Here is a 19617-nt window from a genome sequence, read left to right on the forward strand (position 1 = left end):
GGGAGGCGGCGAGGTCAAGGCGGGAGAGGAGGAGGAGTCTGCGGGGGTGGGGGAATATCGAGTGGCGACAAGGTCGAGGCGGGAGAGGAGGGACTTGAGGGAGGGGTCGCGGTCGATGAAGGCGGTGAGGAGGTGGGTGCCATTTTTGACGACGGTGCGGAAGGAGAAGATGAGGAGGGAGAGGAAAAGGAAGGTGAGGAGGTTGGAGGCGGAGAAGGAGAAGGCTTGCCGGAGGAGCTGCGGCGTCGGTTTGAGGTGGTGGAGACGCGGGTGGTGGTGGTGGTCGCTCATTTCTTTACCGGTGAAACATTTTTTTTTTTTGGTTTGAGGGGTTTCTGTTTGTTTTTTTGTTTTGTTTTTGGGTGGATCTGCGTGGGAGAGAAGAGAAGAGCATGTGTGTGTTGCAGTGGGGGGGATGGTTTTGTATATAAAATGATTAAAATTAGGTGTTCTAATATTACGGGACGGGACATAATTTTTCGGGATAGTCCCGATCCCGTCCCATCCCGTTTCAACACTACCATAACGGGACGGGACGGGACGGGATTGCCATTTTCAAAACCTATCCCGTCCCGTCCCGCTAACTTTCGGGACAGGACCGATACGGGATCGGAATTCCGGTACTAAGTGCCCAGCCCTAAATGTAGGGCAACCAGATGGATCACTCCTTGAATTCATATATAGTTGATTGATGATGAGAAATCTTTTAATTTGTAGCTAGGTCAGACGTCACTTTCTCATTCACGATCGAGTAAGATGAAACCAATTTACCAATCCACATTTGAAGCTAGTTTGTCTTTAAACACAGATTAAAAAAGGCAACGAATATATCTAACTACAAAGGACACAAGCTAGGGTTCGATTTTAATTATTTGATAAACATAATAATAACAAATAAAATGGTACGTACGTACTCTCATTCTACGATAGGATCTCGATCGAGGTAACATATTGTCGTTTGAGGAAGAATAATTAAGCTAATAATCCAGCACTCCAATCTAAGCCATTAAAAATACTCCAATATATATGTAGCATGATACAAACAAAAACATCAACACAAAATACATGTATCAGACGTGGAATGATAATATTCCACGTTCAATTATATGTAAGTATTAGGCTCATATATTCAAAAGGCACAGATGTGGCCTCATCATGCATGCACCAGTTCTACCGTCTTATAGCGCTTAATTATCTTTTGGAAACATTGTAGACTCCATTAACTTCTTAATCTAGTCACTAATTAAGTAGTTGGCGCGCTACAGATTAAGACTAAACTAGGTCAAGTTTGGCTTTCGTAGATCTCCTCGGGGCACAAATTAAGATTTTTGTTTGCAGATTTGTCAAATGCAGCAAAGTGCTTGGGACAATATTAAGAGAAAAGCAATGAACTAATTGTGAAAGTACATATATTCTCTATCCAATTGGAACTGGCCAAATTTTAAAGCGCTGCCTCTATGTTTAGACAGTTGTATTTGCCGATAGAAGAACATAGAATCGTGGATATAATCTCAACATGAGTTCGATCATCCACTGAACGTACTCCAAAATACATATCCTCAAATCAACTTTAAAGTGAATTAATGTAGACAAAAACAAAGAGTGCAGAAAGCAAAACTCAATGCATGATTGAGCTTACGAATTTGGACAGATCGAGACGTCGCTAGTGGTACACTACTATATACAGAACATTGAATCTTGATCGATCATTGACGCCTTGAAGGGTCAAGGCTAGGGTGTGAATCAGCAAGATATATATATAAAATATCAAATCGTCCGCGCCGTGATGTTGTTGTTCATGAATTCTTAAAAGGTTCAGTCTATATATATACGCATATATAGACTCCCTCGTTATTATTAATGTCATGTCATGTCGTCATGTCGATCGGATTAATTAAAATGTTAGTCTAACCTAAATCAACCCATCAAAAATGAAAACGAAAAATGGATTTACTCCATCGATTGTAGCCTAAGAAGCAAGGATAGGACCGTGTGTGTCCGAATCCAACACGATACGATACGCGGCTTCGTAAGGAATGCCATCGTACCCCATCATGGAGCTTCATCCAAAGAAACCAGCGCGCCCGGCCAGCCTCTTCAAGCTCGATCTGCTTGGTGGAATGGTGCTTGGTGCTTATTCAGATGGACAACGACGGGAGATAATTGAATTGAGAGGGTATAAACTATAAAGAATAATGACATATATATAGAGCTAGCACACAATTTTCATATATCCAACTGGAACTCACAAACTTAGTGCTGAATAATTGATGAAAAGCTGATGAAACTCAGATCGATAGCTATAGCTCGTTTGTGTGCTTAATTTGTTTTGGTCTGAAAAAGTGCAGGCTAGCTAGGTAGTGTATTTAAAAGGCTGCCTTCTTTTGAATACGAACCATTGAATCATGCATCTAGTCTCAGAGAGAAAAGGAAAAGGAAATAGTGTGTTCATGAGTTTGTATTTTTATTATAAAAAAAAAATACAAGGGAGAAATGAGGAGACATATATAGGTTGCATGCATGGAATGGAATCAATAAGTGATCGAGTGATCGACCTTATTGACAAACAGTATAGTTCGTTCATCATAATTCAAAAATACTGGAAATTACATACACAAAAATCTAACACCTAATTAAACAAAACGAAAAGGTTTGGAATGCGTGTTGCTGCTGCTGCTACTATTGACCTCGACAAGTTATGGCCTACCCCCAAAGTAGATTGGATTAAGATTAAGCAAGTAGTTATTGAGATATAAATTTCACGTCCGGAATATGAAAACTTGTATGTGTGTTTATAAGAGTTTAAGTTACTTCATCTATTACCAATTGGTTTTGGATATGAACCTCATACTACTTTATCATGATATCAGAGCAGGTTACCCACGTCCATGTGTGAGTGCATGATGGCCACACGGACTTCACGTCACCTAGGCTTGAAAATTCGGGCGTGCTGCTGGAACGTACAGGTTGGTCAGTTCAATTGGTTTAGACAGACACGTGTAGACTGTTATGTTGCATGTGAAGGTTCGTGTTCGAAAGGAGAGGGTGACACATATTCACATGCAGACCTTGAGTCAAGTTGCACGTGAGGGGGCGTGTTGGAGAGGAGATATCTCATATTAGAAAAGTGATAAATAAAATATAATTTATAAGTAGGTGGATCATTCCTAATTGTACCAATGCTTTTTGTGATTAAAACCCAACACCTTAAAGATTGTTAAGATTGAGACAATATCGGTACGAGAATAATTCACGGACCACACGCTTGTCGCTGTTTGACAGCAGCTAGGAGCTAGGTTGAGAATGCATCTACTTGAGTCTTTATCCTAGTTGGTGCTATTATTTGAGCCCTAATCATAATTATAAGTATTTGGGAATTTATGCCATTGCCACCCAATAGTCGATCTAACACTTTTACCATTTTTGCGTTCAAGAAACAAGCTAGGTGGTTAATTTTGGGAGTTGGGAATTTTTGAACCAAGAACGAAAAGAGTGTAAATATATGCAGCAAGCAAGCAGAAAACTGGTGCATGCATGGCTTACAGCAACCTAGCAACTAGCGAGTGCTGGTACGAAAGTAGTCTCTGTCTGAGTCGACGTCGTCGAAGGGTCTGAATCGATCAGCGGTACATGATCTTGCAATCAAATATAGGATCCCTCAAATATATATATTGGTCCATGCACATGTTGTTCATGAGAACATGCAAGGACCATGCCAGTTTCAGACGTATTTACACCGTTGCTAGCTACAATGTCACATCTCGTAGATAGGAGAATTATGAATCAGACCTAAACCAACCCATCAAGAATGAAAGCTTATTTGACCAATCCACCTAGCTGGCATGCATCATTTTAAGGTTAATGTGTCAACCTAGCTAATATTTGAGAAGGACCATACATATGGATATTTTTAGGACAGACAGATTTAAGATATTCCATCATGCATGCATTTCTTCCTTACAGCTGCTAGCTACATAACTCATTCTAATCTAGCTTCTCTGTATGGGGCAAGTACTCTTATTATTGCTAGCTAGCTTCTTCTGAGAATCTGAATATATATGAACAAGCTAGGCCGAATGCCATAAAGAATATCATGTATGTGCAATGATTTGTACAATATGGATTATATATGCAGGCATGATTCAAATTAATGGCTCAATTAGCATGTATCGTACCTATTTGGAAACCTTTTGTTTCGAAAAATAAAATAACGTACACAGTAAGAGCATCTCCAACAGTATTATTAAATTAAATTTTTTTAAAAAATTTGTCAATTTTTAGGATGAATAAGAGCTCCAGCAGTATATCTAAAATATTGTACGTATTTGGAAATCTTGGTGAGAAATTGCTGCATAACAAAACGATAACCGAAGCATATCGATCTTTATGACAAATCATATATATATATAGTAACTTGGAGGCTAATACCCAAACAGAGATCTATTTGCAATTATATCTTATATATAAGTGTGAGTGTTGATTCTCATATATAGAGAGAGTATATCCCAATATATTCCTGAAAAATTCTCACGATCGGTGTTTTGTTTAGATGCACATTAATGTATTGAAATCGCGAATCTTAATAAAACCAAATTCATAAAGGCTAGGGTTCTAATCCCATCGGAGTAACATAAACAAGCATGTCATCAACATATACCAATATATTTTTGTTTCCTTGGCTCATTAGCTCAAGATTGGAGTAGAACAGTACGTACTGCCATATGATATATATATATATATAAAGCCCCATATGATCATCGCTGATCATCTCAGATTGAGCACGTACAATGTGACAAAAGAGACCTGAAATGGCATCAAATTTTTAGTGCTCTAGCTTTAAGGATCAAACACAAGGTGATAAGCAATCTTAGAAACCAATCATACACGACCCTTTATATCTTCAGGTTCCTGCACACTGAATCGAAAAAAAAGTTGCCTGGACATGGTGATACACCAGTGGGGGGTGGCCCGGTGGGTAACTTTGTAGTAATGTAATGAGTTTCAAGAACGTGACCCCAACTTTAAATTTGATCACATATATCAATGATGAGTTGCGGCACCCTCTTTCTGTCACATTTTCCAAGAGGAGTTTGTGAATATTTTGCTCTAATGTTTGTTCGATTATAGTATCATAATGTGAGGCATAGTTGAATCAACTTCCAACCCATAAAAATGTTGAAGTAGCTAGGTCTAAACCCCAAACATAAAAATTGTAGATTTTAGTGAGCCTATTAGAATTAGCCAAATTAATTAGTGATGATATACGATCGATGCAAAGCTAAATTGCTAGCTAGTTTATTTGATTCATTATACGTCTTGTATAAATTTATGAATAAATGGTGTGTTTAAAAATTATATACAATTATTTCACCGGAAATTTGTCTCAGACTAGCTAGTATGGACAACCAAAACTTGACCAATGTTCGTTTATATACACAAACATCCTATCATATTGTCATCGAAAAAACATCCTATCATATATGAGACCAGGCCCGGATTTGATGCGAGTCCGAAGAAGCCGTCGACTCAAGGCTCGGAGCTCTAGGGGGCCCAGAATTAGACAAATCACTTCTCTCTCTCCGTTATTAAATACAGTCAAACATTTTTTACTGCAATGGAAGGAACAAAGCAACGGACTTGCATGAATATAAGGGGCCCAACCAACTATATATACATATATAATATCACTTGATATATTTTGAGTGAAAGAAATAAGTAAATATATACGATTTAAGTTTTCAGAAAAGAAAGTCTATACAATTTAATAAAATTACTACCTGAAAATTATACCCAAAAAAACGTAAATTTCTAAAATAGGATTTATAATGTAAATAAAATCACTAAAATATAAATCATAATCCAAATATTTTGGATATGTAGTTAAATTTTGACTTAATAGATTTAGTTTGTGAAAATTTTTATTAAAAAAAAAAAAAAAACTAGATGCAAACTACAATTTGAGGGCCCAATTTTGAGAGTTCGACTCAGGTCCGAAAATCTCAGGTCCGGGCCTGTATGAGACTGTGCCTACATTGTGGGTGTTGTTTCTTTTCACTTTCTTGGATGCATCATATACAACACTCTGTTTGTTTCTTCTCACATCCTTGTTGATCTCTTCACCAATGAAGGGAAGCTCTAGGCCTCTATATGAGAAGACGCGAAGATGAAGGATGATAAAACACTAAGATGCCGGTCGAGATTTTTTATACGCAATATGGATGTGGCAGTAAGTGGTTAAATAGTTTTGTATAATTTTAGTTTGTCTTTCACTATTTGCCACACATACTTTGCCACACATACTTTGATGTTTTTTGTTGTTAATATTTCAAGAGTATTTACGTCAAAAACACTAGTTATGATTTTATGATTGAGGTATCCAACCTCTTTTCTTAAGTATAAATTTACGAAAAAATTATATAATGTGTTAATGCATAACATAACATTATGTATCGAGAATGGACTTACCTTTACCTCTAAAAGTATAGAGATAAGTATATATAAAACCTCTTGATGAGTCCAAGATAAGCAGCCAAATGACCGTCCCCATTTCTAAAAACTCATGTGCATTTCAAACCCTACCCTCTTATAAAACAACAAAACTATACACTCGTAATTCTTGAGTGGCACCAAGAGATATAGCTAGAGACACACATACAAATACTCTTGTGCTCACCGAATTCGAATCTTTCTGTCAGCCTCACTCTCCCTGAAACCTTCACTGTCTTCTTAGTCCATGGCGATATAGCCTGAGGATGATGATCTCAGATAGTTGCCATCTCCTGCTGATCCTTAAACTTACTTTACATTAATAGTCTGGGAAGCAGCAGCTGGCTCATCATACATACTGCGAATCTCGAAGTCAAGCAAAACTAGGAGGGAGGCTGAAGTTTAAGCTGCAGCTAGAGAAGCAGATATGGTCTGGGAGGACATGTTCGATTTACGCAGAGCAATGAGTAAGTAATTGTTCATACTAGTTTCAAGTAGTTGCTCATGAATATATCACTTGACACATAGATACATGCATGATGAAGAGAATAGAGACTTTAATTCGAAAGTAGAGGAACTACGCAAAAATTATCAGCTTCTGTTCTTGTTCTTCTTCTTGTCTTTCTTGCTGTCTTTCTTGGTACCGAGTTCTTTGGTGATATCACCAGGTAGTAGATTTTTATTTATTCTATTTTCTCTAATTTTGGTCGCAATGAGTTATTTCCTTAGAAAGTGGATTCCTTATCTTTTTCTTTCCTTAAAAAACACCGAATGAAAATTTTTCTGTATATAAATAAAGGTGATTCTTCTTGGTTTTATTTGCTCCAGGACCCTTCATAGCTTGGCATAGATTTCCTACAACTGGCTATCGTTAGTAGTTGAGTTTTCTCCATGTATGTTCACCTTCTTAGATCATTATTTGCATCATACATAGAAATTCTTCTTAAAAATGAAACAAAATGTAATCTTATAGTTACTATATGAAGGCCAGAAAAGAGTACTACTAGTCACTGCCAAATGTCTTTGTTTGGACTACGTTGATGAGCTAGAATGACCCAGCTTTCTCTTTGTGTAATATATACTGAGAACATATCCTAGTTCCATTGTCAAAGCTAGAGGGGAAGATTCTACTGTATAAGGATGTGTCACAGGTCCAACTTGTCATGTTAAGTTTAATGTGAAGGAGACGACTCTCAAGCATTCTATCAAAGTTCAGAACAACAGAATAGATATCCAACAGAACTCATAGCCTCAAATTGAATTTTACTACTGCATCTCGTGAAATGGAGAAAAATGTTTCAGAACCCGCAAACATGTTCTGTACACATTAACTGCTCAACTGTAACTGCAACTTGTAACATTTTTACCATAGAACATTTGTCATAACTTACACATATAGTTCATGTAGTTGTATAAAACTGTATACTCACCAAGAAAATAAAAACATCCAACTTTTTACATGTTATGATTTTTTACCATTGGAAAGAATCATACCTCAGTTTGATTTGTATCATGTCTGACAGATTCCAGGCTTCAATTTCGGACTGAATGGCTCCAGCAAAAGTTTCCCTGCTTGTGTGAGCACATAAGCATAGTTATGCAACTTAGTTTCCTTGGCATCCTACTACTGTATTATCTACAAAAAATTATGGGCCAGATCTGCAAACAAAGAACAAAGTCCCCAGATCAAGGAATAGAGAAGCATGGCACCGGCATTGGCATAAGATTCAGCACCATTTACAAGATCAGCATAACTTGTTGCCTTTTACTGATGGTAACTCATTTCATATTGCTGCTGTTGTTGCTAAACGGAAGTGTCACTTACTGCAATCATAAAGTTCGTGCAATTTCATCTGAGGGAATGCAAGTGGTATCATGGGCAGTATCATCGATCACAGTATACCAGATTCTGAATGTCAAGTCCTTTAAGTTTCCTTGGCTATTAAGAGCATGGTGGTTTTGCAGCTTCATATTGTCCATCATCTCTGTGGCTGCTGATACTCATTTCCGTATCACATATCATGGTCAGCTTCAGTTACAAGATTATGCTGACTTTGCAAGTGTCCTTGCAACCACCTGCTTATTTGCTATTTCAATGCAAGGGAAGACAGGCCTCACCGTTACCATCCCAAATGGCATCACTGAACCACTTATAAATGGAAAAGGTGATAAACAATCAGAAGGAAGACAACAATCTCCATATGGAAAAGCTACTCTCCTCCAACTTGTCACATTCTCTTGGCTGAACCCTTTATTTGCCATTGGAGCCAGGAAACCCCTAGACCAGGAAGAAATCCCAGATGTTGATATCAAAGACTCGGCTGAATATCTGTCTCACTCTTTTGATGAGAAACTGCGAAATGTGAAAGAGAGAGATGGAACCACAAACCCAGAAATCTACAAGACTATATACTTATTTATCAGGAAGAAAGCAGCAATCAATGCATTGTTTGCAGTAATATCTGCTGTTGCATCATATGTTGGTCCATATCTCATTGATGACTTTGTAAACTTTCTGACACAGAAGAAAACTAGAAGCTTAGGGAGTGGCTACGTTCTAGCACTTGCCTTTCTTGGAGCTAAGATGGTTGAAACAATAGCACAGAGGCAATGGATTTTTGGCGCTCGACAGCTAGGGCTTCGCCTTAGAGCTGCTCTGATATCTCATATTTTCCAGAAAGGCTTGCGTCTATCAAGCCTATCCCGCCAAAGCCACACTAGTGGAGAGGTCATCAATTATATGAGTGTAGACATCCAAAGAATCACAGACTTCATCTGGTACTTAAATATAATATGGATGATGCCTATTCAAATTTCCTTGGCTATCTACATTCTTCATACAAATCTAGGCATGGGTTCATTAGCTGCATTAGCAGCAACTTTGGCAGTACTGCTTTGCAACATACCGATGACTAATCTCCAAAAGAGATATCAGACTAGGATCATGGAAGCCAAGGACAACAGGATGAAAGCCACTTCAGAAGTTCTTCGAAGCATGAAGACAATCAAGCTTCAGGCATGGGACGGTCAGTTCCTTCACAAGTTAGAAAGTTTGAGAAAAGTAGAGTATGATTGGCTATGGAAGTCTCTACGATTGACAGCAATTGGCGCTTTTGTCTTCTGGGGATCACCCACATTTATCTCTGTGGTCACATTCTGGGCTTGTATGCTGATGGGCATAGACCTCACAGCAGGGAGAGTTTTATCAGCATTGGCCACCTTCAGAATGTTACAAGACCCTATATTCAATCTACCTGACCTTCTCTCCGCGATTGCACAGGGTAAAGTATCTGCTGATAGAGTAGCTTCATATCTCATGGAAGATGAAATTCAGCAGGATGCCATTGAGCATGTTCCAAAAGATCAGATGGAAAACTCCATTGAGATAGAAAATGGAAAATTTGGCTGGAATATTGATTCCAACAGCATCACTCTTGATGGAATCCACTTAAAAGTGAAGAGGGGTATGAAAGTGGCAATCTGTGGGACTGTAGGATCAGGGAAGTCTAGTCTGCTGTCATGCATTCTTGGAGAGATTCAAAAGTTGTCGGGGACAGTCAAGATCAGTGGTACAAAGGCTTATGTTCCTCAATCTCCATGGATTCTGACAGGAAATATCAGGGAGAATATTCTGTTTGGCAATGCATACGACAAGGCCAAGTATGACAGAACAGTTAAGGCATGTGCATTGGAAAAGGATTTTGAGCTATTCTCCTGTGGAGATCTAACAGAAATTGGAGAAAGAGGAATTAATATGAGCGGAGGACAGAAACAAAGAATACAAATTGCTCGTGCAGTTTACCAAGATGCTGATATATATTTACTGGACGACCCTTATAGTGCTGTTGATGCTCACACAGGCACCCAACTCTTTGAGGTTAGTCTTCCTGGACTTCCTCTGTCACAAACAACACTATGAGTAATTGTCTTTAAAGTATCTTGTATTTTGGAGCAACATCCTTTCGAATTTTGAAATTGCTTATAATTTTTTTCTATACCTTTCAGGACTGCATGATGGGAATTCTCAGAGAGAAGACTACTCTTTATGTCACTCACCAGGTTGAGTTTCTCCCAGCAGCAGACCTAATTCTGGTAAGGAAGTCACAACATAAACCTCTCTCCATTTACTCATTTATGATAAAGTGAAAATACAGAACTATGGAAACTATGTAAAAACTAGCCAGTAACCAGACGGGTAGACTTGTTACTGATAAAAAGCATATATTATGATTGAAAGACTACCTGTGATAATTAGGAAATTCATCCTAAAGTGAATCCTAATGAAAAATTACATAATGTTCTTTTGGTAAGAAAGTAACTTTATGCGTACTTGGTTTATGATCAGGTCGATTTATAAGTCATGATTACAGAAATCTAACAAACTAAAACTAACATGGGCTTTCAACAGGTGATGCAAGATGGAAAGATTGTTCAAGCTGGAAACTTCGAAGAGCTTCTAAAACAAAATATTGGCTTTGAAGTTATGGTCGGTGCTCATAGCCGAGCTCTAGAGTCAATCCTCACAGTTGAAAATAGCAGCAGAACTACTCAAGATCCAATAGCTGACAGTGAACTCAATACAGAGTGCACTTCAAATGCTGAACTTCAACAGACACAACAGGAATCCGAGCATAATCTTTCTCTAGAGATTACAGAAAAAGAAGGAAAATTGGTTCAAGAGGAAGAGAGAGAGAAAGGAAGCATTGGGAAGGAAGTTTACTGGTCGTATTTGACAACTGTGAAAGGTGGTGTGCTTATTCCAATCATACTCTTGGCTCAGTCATCGTTCCAAGTACTGCAGGTAGCTAGTAACTATTGGATGGCATGGGCTTCTCCTCCTACAATTGAAACGGAACCTAAAATGGGAATAAAGTTCACATTACTTGTTTATATCCTACTTGCTGTTGGAAGTTCACTTTGTGTGCTGTTGCGTTCATCGCTAGTAGCAGTAGCAGGAATTTCAACAGCTCAAAAACTCTTCATGGCTATGCTACATAGTATACTCCGAGCGCCAATGTCATTTTTTGATTCAACACCAACAGGAAGAATCTTAAATCGGGTAAGTTACAATTTGGAACATATGGATGATAAGCAGTTTATCTATTCTTTAGAGGGACCACTACCATCTAATGGTATGAAAATATTATCCATGCTACATAAAAGTTGACAGTCTTATGACAATATATGAAGACTGTCACTGTTAATAAGTTCTATAGGTTTAGAATAAATTCAGCTGTCATTGAATTAGAAACTAGAAGAAGTAAACCGAAGAAGCAAATAGAAAATTACTAGACGGGTCAACCACTAGAAAATTACAGATGTGAGCCCTAAAAGAACCAAGAACAAAGTATATAAGTCCTGGACTAATTAAGATTCTTTAATTATATCTGTGTAAGTGTGCAAGTGTGTAGGTGATTAAAGGAAAAAAAGTCCTTTATTTCATTTTGCAGGCATCCACTGATCAAAGTGTGTTAGATTTGGAAATGGCAAACAAATTAGGTTGGTGTGCTTTCTCAATAATACAGATTCTAGGCACCATAGCAGTGATGTCACAAGTTGCCTGGGAAGTGTTTGTGATATTCATTCCTGTAACTGCAGTTTGCATATGGTATCAGGTAAGGACTCTTATCTCCTTTCAGCCAATAATTAATCAATCTGTATATGAATATTTAATTGTCAGCGAAGAAAAAAACTCAAAAACAATAGCAAAATTCTATTTGTATGGTATCTCACTGTTCAAGTCTTTAGTATAAATAAGAATATTGTTGGTATTTTTATCCATTATATATTACATGACATATAACTACAATATATACTTCTACAACTTACATAATCAAGATTTCAGTGATCAGTAATGATGAACATATAATTTTTCAATAAAAAAAATGATGAACAAATAAAACCACTAAGCAATGATATCAGAAAAACAGTCTAGTATGAAATGCTACCCAAAAAGGCATGAGATGAATGGAAATTAATCAAATTTTTGGTCTAGCATTTTATGTGGGTGAATGCTCTCAGATATGGCTATTGACGTAAAATATAATGATGACTACTTCAGCAATATTACATACCAACAGCAAGAGAACTGGCACGGTTATCAGGCATACAAAGAGCTCCAATCCTCCACCACTTTGCGGAATCTCTGGCAGGAGCAGCAACAATCCGTGCTTTTGATCAAGAAGACCGCTTCAGTGATGCAAACCTCCATCTTATAGACAACCACTCAAGACCATGGTTTCATAATGTGTCAGCAATGGAGTGGCTTTCTTTCAGACTAAATATACTGTCCAACTTCGTGTTTGCCTTCTCACTGGTTCTATTGGTGACCCTCCCTGAAGGAGTTATCAATCCAAGTAAGCATCAATAGACGTTAAAAAAAAAAAAAAAAAAAAAAAAAAAAAAACTAAAATGCACTATTTTGATATTGATGGTTTGGATCAAGGAAATCTAATTTCTAGAAAAATCATGGATGGCACATTATCATATATGATATATCTCAATCATGGAGTATGAGTGTGCACTTGATGAAAACTTGATTACTTTTCTGTATTTCTTAATTAGCAAATAAAATTTTGAGTCATAAGCATAGCAGCTAGACTAATTTTGGTTTTCCATACAAACAGGCATTGCAGGGTTGGCAGTAACATATGGAATAAACTTGAATGTTCTGCAAGCTTCGGTTATATGGAACATATGCAATGCAGAAAATAAGATGATCTCAGTCGAAAGAATTTTGCAGTACTCAAATCTAACAAGTGAAGCACCTCTTGTGATTGAAGATAGCAAGCCACCAATCAACTGGCCGCAAGTTGGAACAATTTGTTTCAAAAATCTACAGGCAAGTGTCTATGGAAAATTTTAAATAGTAGGGAGTTCAACAATCAACCAAATGATTTCATAGACCGTTGGTAGACTCATTAGGATGCATTAACTGTCTTGCAGATCCGTTATGCTGAACATCTCCCATCTGTCCTGAAAAACATTAGCTGCACATTTCCTGGACAGAACAAAGTTGGGGTTGTAGGAAGGACGGGCAGTGGGAAATCAACCCTCATACAGGCCCTTTTCAGGATAGTTGAACCTAGAGAAGGAAACATTATAATTGATGACGTAGATATTTGCAAAATTGGCCTTCATGATTTAAGATCAAGGCTTAGTATCATTCCGCAGGACCCAACAATGTTTGAAGGAACGGTGAGAGGAAACCTCGACCCATTAGAGCAATACTCGGACAGCAATGTTTGGGAGGTAATTAATCTTAATCAAATAAGCAGTACCTGAAATGGCCTGGCCAAGAAATTTTGGACCTTTGAATGGAATTCTGAAATAGGAGATATGCTTTCAAGTTTTATATCTATCTTTGGTACAAATGATCTACCCTCATTTAAGAGGTGACTAGGTGTGACAAACACGCTTACATTCCTTTAACAAGCTATGAATGAATAGTGATTTACTTGCATTGTTTTCTACTGAAACTAAACTCCAAAATCTTTAGGCTCTAGATAAATGTCAGCTAGGTGGTCTAGTGCGAGCGAAGGAAGAGAAGCTGGAAGCATCAGGTTAGATTCACTATTTTGGACTGTTACTGAACTGATCAATGTCTATGTGATACCTTCTTACATGGTATGAATTTGACAGTGGTAGAAAATGGAGAAAATTGGAGTGCGGGTCAAAGACAGTTAATTTGCCTTGGAAGAGCATTGCTCAAGAAAAGCAGAATTCTGGTATTGGATGAAGCAACCGCATCTGTTGATTCTGCAACTGATGGGGTGATCCAGAAGATCATCAGCCAAGAATTCAAAGATCGAACTGTCATCACAATAGCTCACAGAATCCACACAGTTATAGACAGTGATCTCGTTTTGGTCCTTAGCGATGGTAAGCAAAAACAAACATACACACACATTACACAGATGCAAGCATGATTGCTTATAGCACATGCACAAATTACAGACATGCATTAGAATTTTGAAAGAGGACTCATGAAAGTGATTTGGTGCAAACAGGAAGGATTGCAGAATACGACACACCAGCCAAGCTACTAGAGAGAGAAGAGTCCTTATTTTCAAAACTCATAAAGGAGTACTCAATGAGATCCCAGAGCTTCAACAACCTAGCAAATCTACATAGCTAAGTTGAGTTCGAACTGTGAACTAGTTAGAAGGATCAAAAGGGACTCTGCATAATCTAAACGACCTTGAAATGGATTGGCTAGATGAATTAGTAGCTGTTATACATAGATGCAGCATTTGATGAGGAGAATGGATTTCTGTGTCAACATGATCAACATAAACAATGACATTCTCCGAAATTCCAATATGTACTAGTATGTAAGGACAACTAGCGCAATAAAAGAGTTCCTTGAATCAAACGAATTCCAATCAAGCTCGCCAGCTTGCAGATTTTCAGAAAGATGGTGAAGAATGCGTTCCAAACCAAGCTAGTTTCAAAAGACTATTCTAATAACAATTTATTGAATTTACTTACTGATGCATAATTAACTTGATCGAGTCCTTGCATGATGAGTGGTTTTACTGCTATTCTCTGTTATCCTCACTTAAACGATTCAATTTTCTCATACAGGATAGCAGTAAAACGGCTCATCTGGATTTCCCGAAATGGGGTTCCACAACCAAAAGGACCAAAACCAATGTCATGAAAACTTACCAAGAAATCGTTGGTGATTGATTCTTTCTTCTCCGAACCTGGGCATCAATTTCGAAGCTTGAATTGGGTATGAATTCGATGCATGTATTGCTCGCAGCTCAAATGGAACTGTGTGGGGAGTCGAGTTTGCTTAATATCATGTCGTCTGGTTGATGCCTTGATGGGTCAAATTTCCCTCCTTATTTGGAGGAGGATGTCATGTAATTTACTACATGTGAAAAAGCTTTTCGGTGAAGCCTCAAGACCCATTCAATTAACCAAGAGGCAAGATGGTATATGAATAGTAAAGTTGGTAGTATGTATATGTTGAAATGCAAGAGAGAGAGCCTATATGTATTGGCTTGTTGGTGACTGAAAAGTTTGACAAAAGGATGAAGATGCATTGATGGTGCATACAAACATTGAAGCTTGAATTAAGGAAGAAGTTTGAATTCTCTTCCTTGTGCATGGACGTGAAGGATTTGCATGGGAAGTGCATGAAGAATGCATGCATATATTTGCCTATATATAGAGGCATTTGCAATGGTGCAAAAGAGACAGAAGAACCGGTGAGTTCACCTTGTGCTATACAAGAGTGTGAGATAGAGAAAAAACTCCAAGTTGAGAGTTTGTGTGTGTAACAAAACAAAGTGTGTATGAGAGTGTATCCCTTCAAGAGTGAGTCTTAAAGTAGTGTTTCTCTCCGTGTAACCTTTATTCGAATAGTGGAGGTTCTTTGTTGTTGTTGCCCTGTGGACGTAGGCACTTTGCCGAACCACGTTAAGTCGTTAATACCCAGTGTTCTTTATCATTTTCTTTCCGCTACATTTTTACATTTGTGGTTGTGAGTTTCCGATTCCATTCTACAATTTATTCTTCCGCATAACCCAACACTGGTGTCATTGAGTACAAACATTAATAAACTTGTACAGTTGTACCCCCTTTATTTCATTATAGCATTCTTTAGATGGAGTTACCGTAAGTACTCAAATCCGTAGTTTCTTAGATGATACCATATTTTCAAAGTATAAACCAAGGAAACTGCTCTGCAATTGCGTGTAACACCAAACTTGAGGTCAAAAACTCAAAACTAGTAAAACCTAAGACAACCCACATGAGTGCAGGACCGGTTTTTTTTTTTTCTTTTTTTGAGGAAGGTAAACACTTTATAATACAGAATCTAAGATCACAATTTTATGATATATCGATCTTGGATGGTTGAGATTAAATAATAAATTCATCACTTTCTGATAAACCTGAACCGTTCAACTTTATCAAAAATAAATCAAAGTTTTGGACGACTTAACGATCATCAAATCTTCTAAAAACTTGTGGAAATGATCTACTCATATAGACCTACAAATTGAATGGTGGAGATATAATTTTGTAATCGGGATATATATACATAGCCCTTCAAATGAGGGATCCTTTTTTTTGTTCATTTCTAAGGATAGGGTATTTGACGAACTTCCCAATCACAAATAAACATGCGGATACCTACTAACAAGGAAGAAAAAATCAAAACTTTCGGCGATATCTCGCCTAAATTTTCGTTTTTTTCATCTATCGATATATTTTTCCCTTCCTAGAATTTTTCATCCGGAAATCTCGATATTTCGCGATATTTAATGATATATCGCCATATCTGGCGATATTTTAGAAACCCTTTCAAATCTTGCTGAAATTTTTTTTCCCGCCGAATATTTTCCCTGTCTTTCCCTACCTCCTCACGTGGTCCTGCTACTAGCAGCAGCAATGTTTGACTCAAAGTCCAAAGTCCAAAGTCCAAGCCGTGTTTGACTCCAAAGTTCAAGCGCAAAATGTTAAATTTTGCAGTTTCAAAGATTCGAACCTTGTTTGGGTTGGTATAAGGCTAACACCATAACCAACCTTACTAATCATCTAACTTATGTATCTTAGTATCTTTATACTATATATTGATTTTTTTTTTTCCAAATCTGAAAAATACAAAATTTGATAAATGTCTAATCCCCAACTAACTTTTTTACCTACACTTCCATAAAAATTAGGTAAATGTTTAAGTGGTTTTAAAATACTTATGTAATTCCATGTGAAATGTATCATATGTATATAAGACGTGATGATCTAGTATCCTTTTGGGTTTCAAGTCATAAAAAAAAATGTTTAAAATAAACTTTTAAGAATTATTAATGGTTCGGCACTAACTTTTTCACCTTAACTTACTACAACTCCCTATAGATTAATGTTTATTCAAGGTTTTCATTTCAAATATAGTACATAATACATAAAACAAACATCTCTTAAAGTTTGGTTTAAAATTTCCTTGTTTTTCTTCAAGTTTCTGTCAATTTTCTCATTTTTTTTTACTGTAATCGATATTTCCCCAAAATTTCCATCGAAATTTCCATATTTTAGAGGGTCGAAATTTCTGTAATCACCGAAATTTTCTTCCTTGCCTACTAACCACGCGAGATACTCACTCGAGTTCCTACACTTGAACAGAGCAGTACCTAAACTTCGACTCCTGATCGTCCTGCAATCGCTAGACACAACATGAGGGCAAAGTTCCGGTCTCTCACATTGATACGTCTATCTTCAGGCACAATATTATAACATCACCATCTCCCCTATAAAGACGTACAGCTCTATAACGGCACATGACACCTTGTCTAGTGGGACCTTGTCCATTCCCTCTTGCATGGAGACTTGGGGGACTGGGGACTTACGGCTCGTACTCTCGATGCTTAAAATTGACAAACTTAAGAGACTCTTGAGCGGGGCCTTGGGGACTTGTTTACACGACCCTTATGGTGGTAAAACATCATGAGTACTCGCCTCTCACACGACCATAAGGACGTACCTGCCAACTGTTAACTAGTCGAAGGCCTCGCGCCTCCCTTAAGAAGATACATTTGGCTGCCTAAAAAGGTTTGGGCCTTAACTAAGCCTAAGAGTGCAGTTTGATAATTTGGGGGGTGACAAGCACCTTAACCCTATAAATAAATGTCTCCCTTCTCATAAGTGTAAGCATCCATTCTCCACTTCGCTCTTATCTTCTCACTACACTCTCATGTATTTGATTTAGGCATCAGAGGGTCAGCTTGGTCTTCCTCCTGATGTCATTTGCTCATGATTGACAGGTTTTTGACATCAGAGATGAAGTGTTCTTCTAGCATTCTATGTAGCTCCGCCCCTCGGCAACTACACGGAAACATAACTGAACAGATTACAACCCACAAGAATGGTCGACAGTACTACATCACGACCAATGGCGGAGCTAGAAATTCATCTTAGGGGGGTTCACATATAAAGTACCGATCGTTACAAAAAAAAATAATATATATATATTGATCATTCGATCGTATAAACTGAATTATTGTATCATAAGTTAAAAGTTGAAAACATAATAACATAACACTAATATAAAATTCTTGTACTGCAATGGTCTAAAAGCTTGGGTTAAAACAGCAAATGGACTAACAATTGCATGCAACAGGTTTGATTGGTCTGGGGTAAAATATGGGTCTCATGTAGAACCCAGCTAACCCGACTAATACATGGGTTGAGAATTGGACTAACAATTGCATGCAACAGGTTTGATTGGTATGGGGTAAAATATGGGTCTCATGTAGAACCCAGCTAACCCGACTAATGCATGGGTTGAGAATTGGACCATTGATTGGTCTGGGGTAAGAAAAAGCAAGAGATCCACGTGACATTTGTTAAAGCCAAATTAACTCATGTGCTGACATCCAACAAGAATAAAATATTAGCTAAAGTAATGGGTTTTTGATTTAGACTGTTAGATCAAGATCTAATGGACTATATTTAAAAATAGAGTTAATTTCAGTTTACCCCCGTCAACTTAGGTCGATTATCATGTTAGTCATTCTTCTTTCAATTTCAACAAAAACTCCCCTCAACTCCCAATTTTCATCAGCCGTGCATGTCCAAACCTCCAATCTCTCTGTCAAGTGATGACTTGATATCAAGAAAAAAGAAAAATAGACAAATTGCATTCAATCCCACCAAAATCACTAAGGTTAGGGGGTTGTGATGAGAACGAAAATGTGTATCGATATGGGGGGAAAATGGTCCGAAAGGTAACTTTCAGAATTTGACTTTCTTCTTGATATCAAGTCATCACTTGACAGAGAAATTGAATAGAGATTGGAGGTTTGGACATGCGCAGCTGATGAAAATTGGGAGTTGAGGGGTGTTTTTGATGAAATTAAAAGAAGAAGGACTAACATGATAATCGACCTAAAGTTGATGGGGGTAAACTGAAATTAGTCCTTAAAAATAACTATATCATATAAATAATTCTAGTTTGATTTCTTTATTTATATTCTATGAGCAGTTTGTGTATAGATAAATAATTGTTGAATTCAAAAATAGAGTAAAAAATATAATTATTTATCAATTAAAAAAATATTTTTATAGAATGTGAATAGTAATTGGTCTTCGGATTCGTCTCATTGTTGTATTGTCGAACCAATG

At 37.4% G+C, this 19617-nt stretch overlaps 1 protein-coding gene across 1 annotated transcript; it reads left to right on the forward strand.

Moving 5' to 3' along the window:
* The first annotated feature begins 6901 nt into the window (after positions 1-6901).
* On the forward strand, positions 6902-14857 carry LOC101313352 (ABC transporter C family member 9-like). The gene is made up of 11 exons (XM_004307236.1): positions 6902-6953; positions 8010-10363; positions 10492-10578; positions 10895-11545; positions 11937-12101; positions 12548-12842; positions 13113-13327; positions 13432-13737; positions 13985-14048; positions 14128-14367; positions 14496-14857. The coding sequence occupies exons 1-11, from the start codon at positions 6914-6916 to the stop codon at positions 14621-14623; spliced, it is 4545 nt and encodes a 1514-aa protein (XP_004307284.1). The 5' UTR covers positions 6902-6913; the 3' UTR covers positions 14624-14857.
* Positions 14858-19617: the final 4760 nt, after the last annotated feature.

Source organism: Fragaria vesca, linkage group LG7, assembly GCF_000184155.1.
Source record: "Fragaria vesca subsp. vesca linkage group LG7, FraVesHawaii_1.0, whole genome shotgun sequence".
Taxonomy (NCBI): Eukaryota; Viridiplantae; Streptophyta; class Magnoliopsida; order Rosales; family Rosaceae; genus Fragaria; species Fragaria vesca.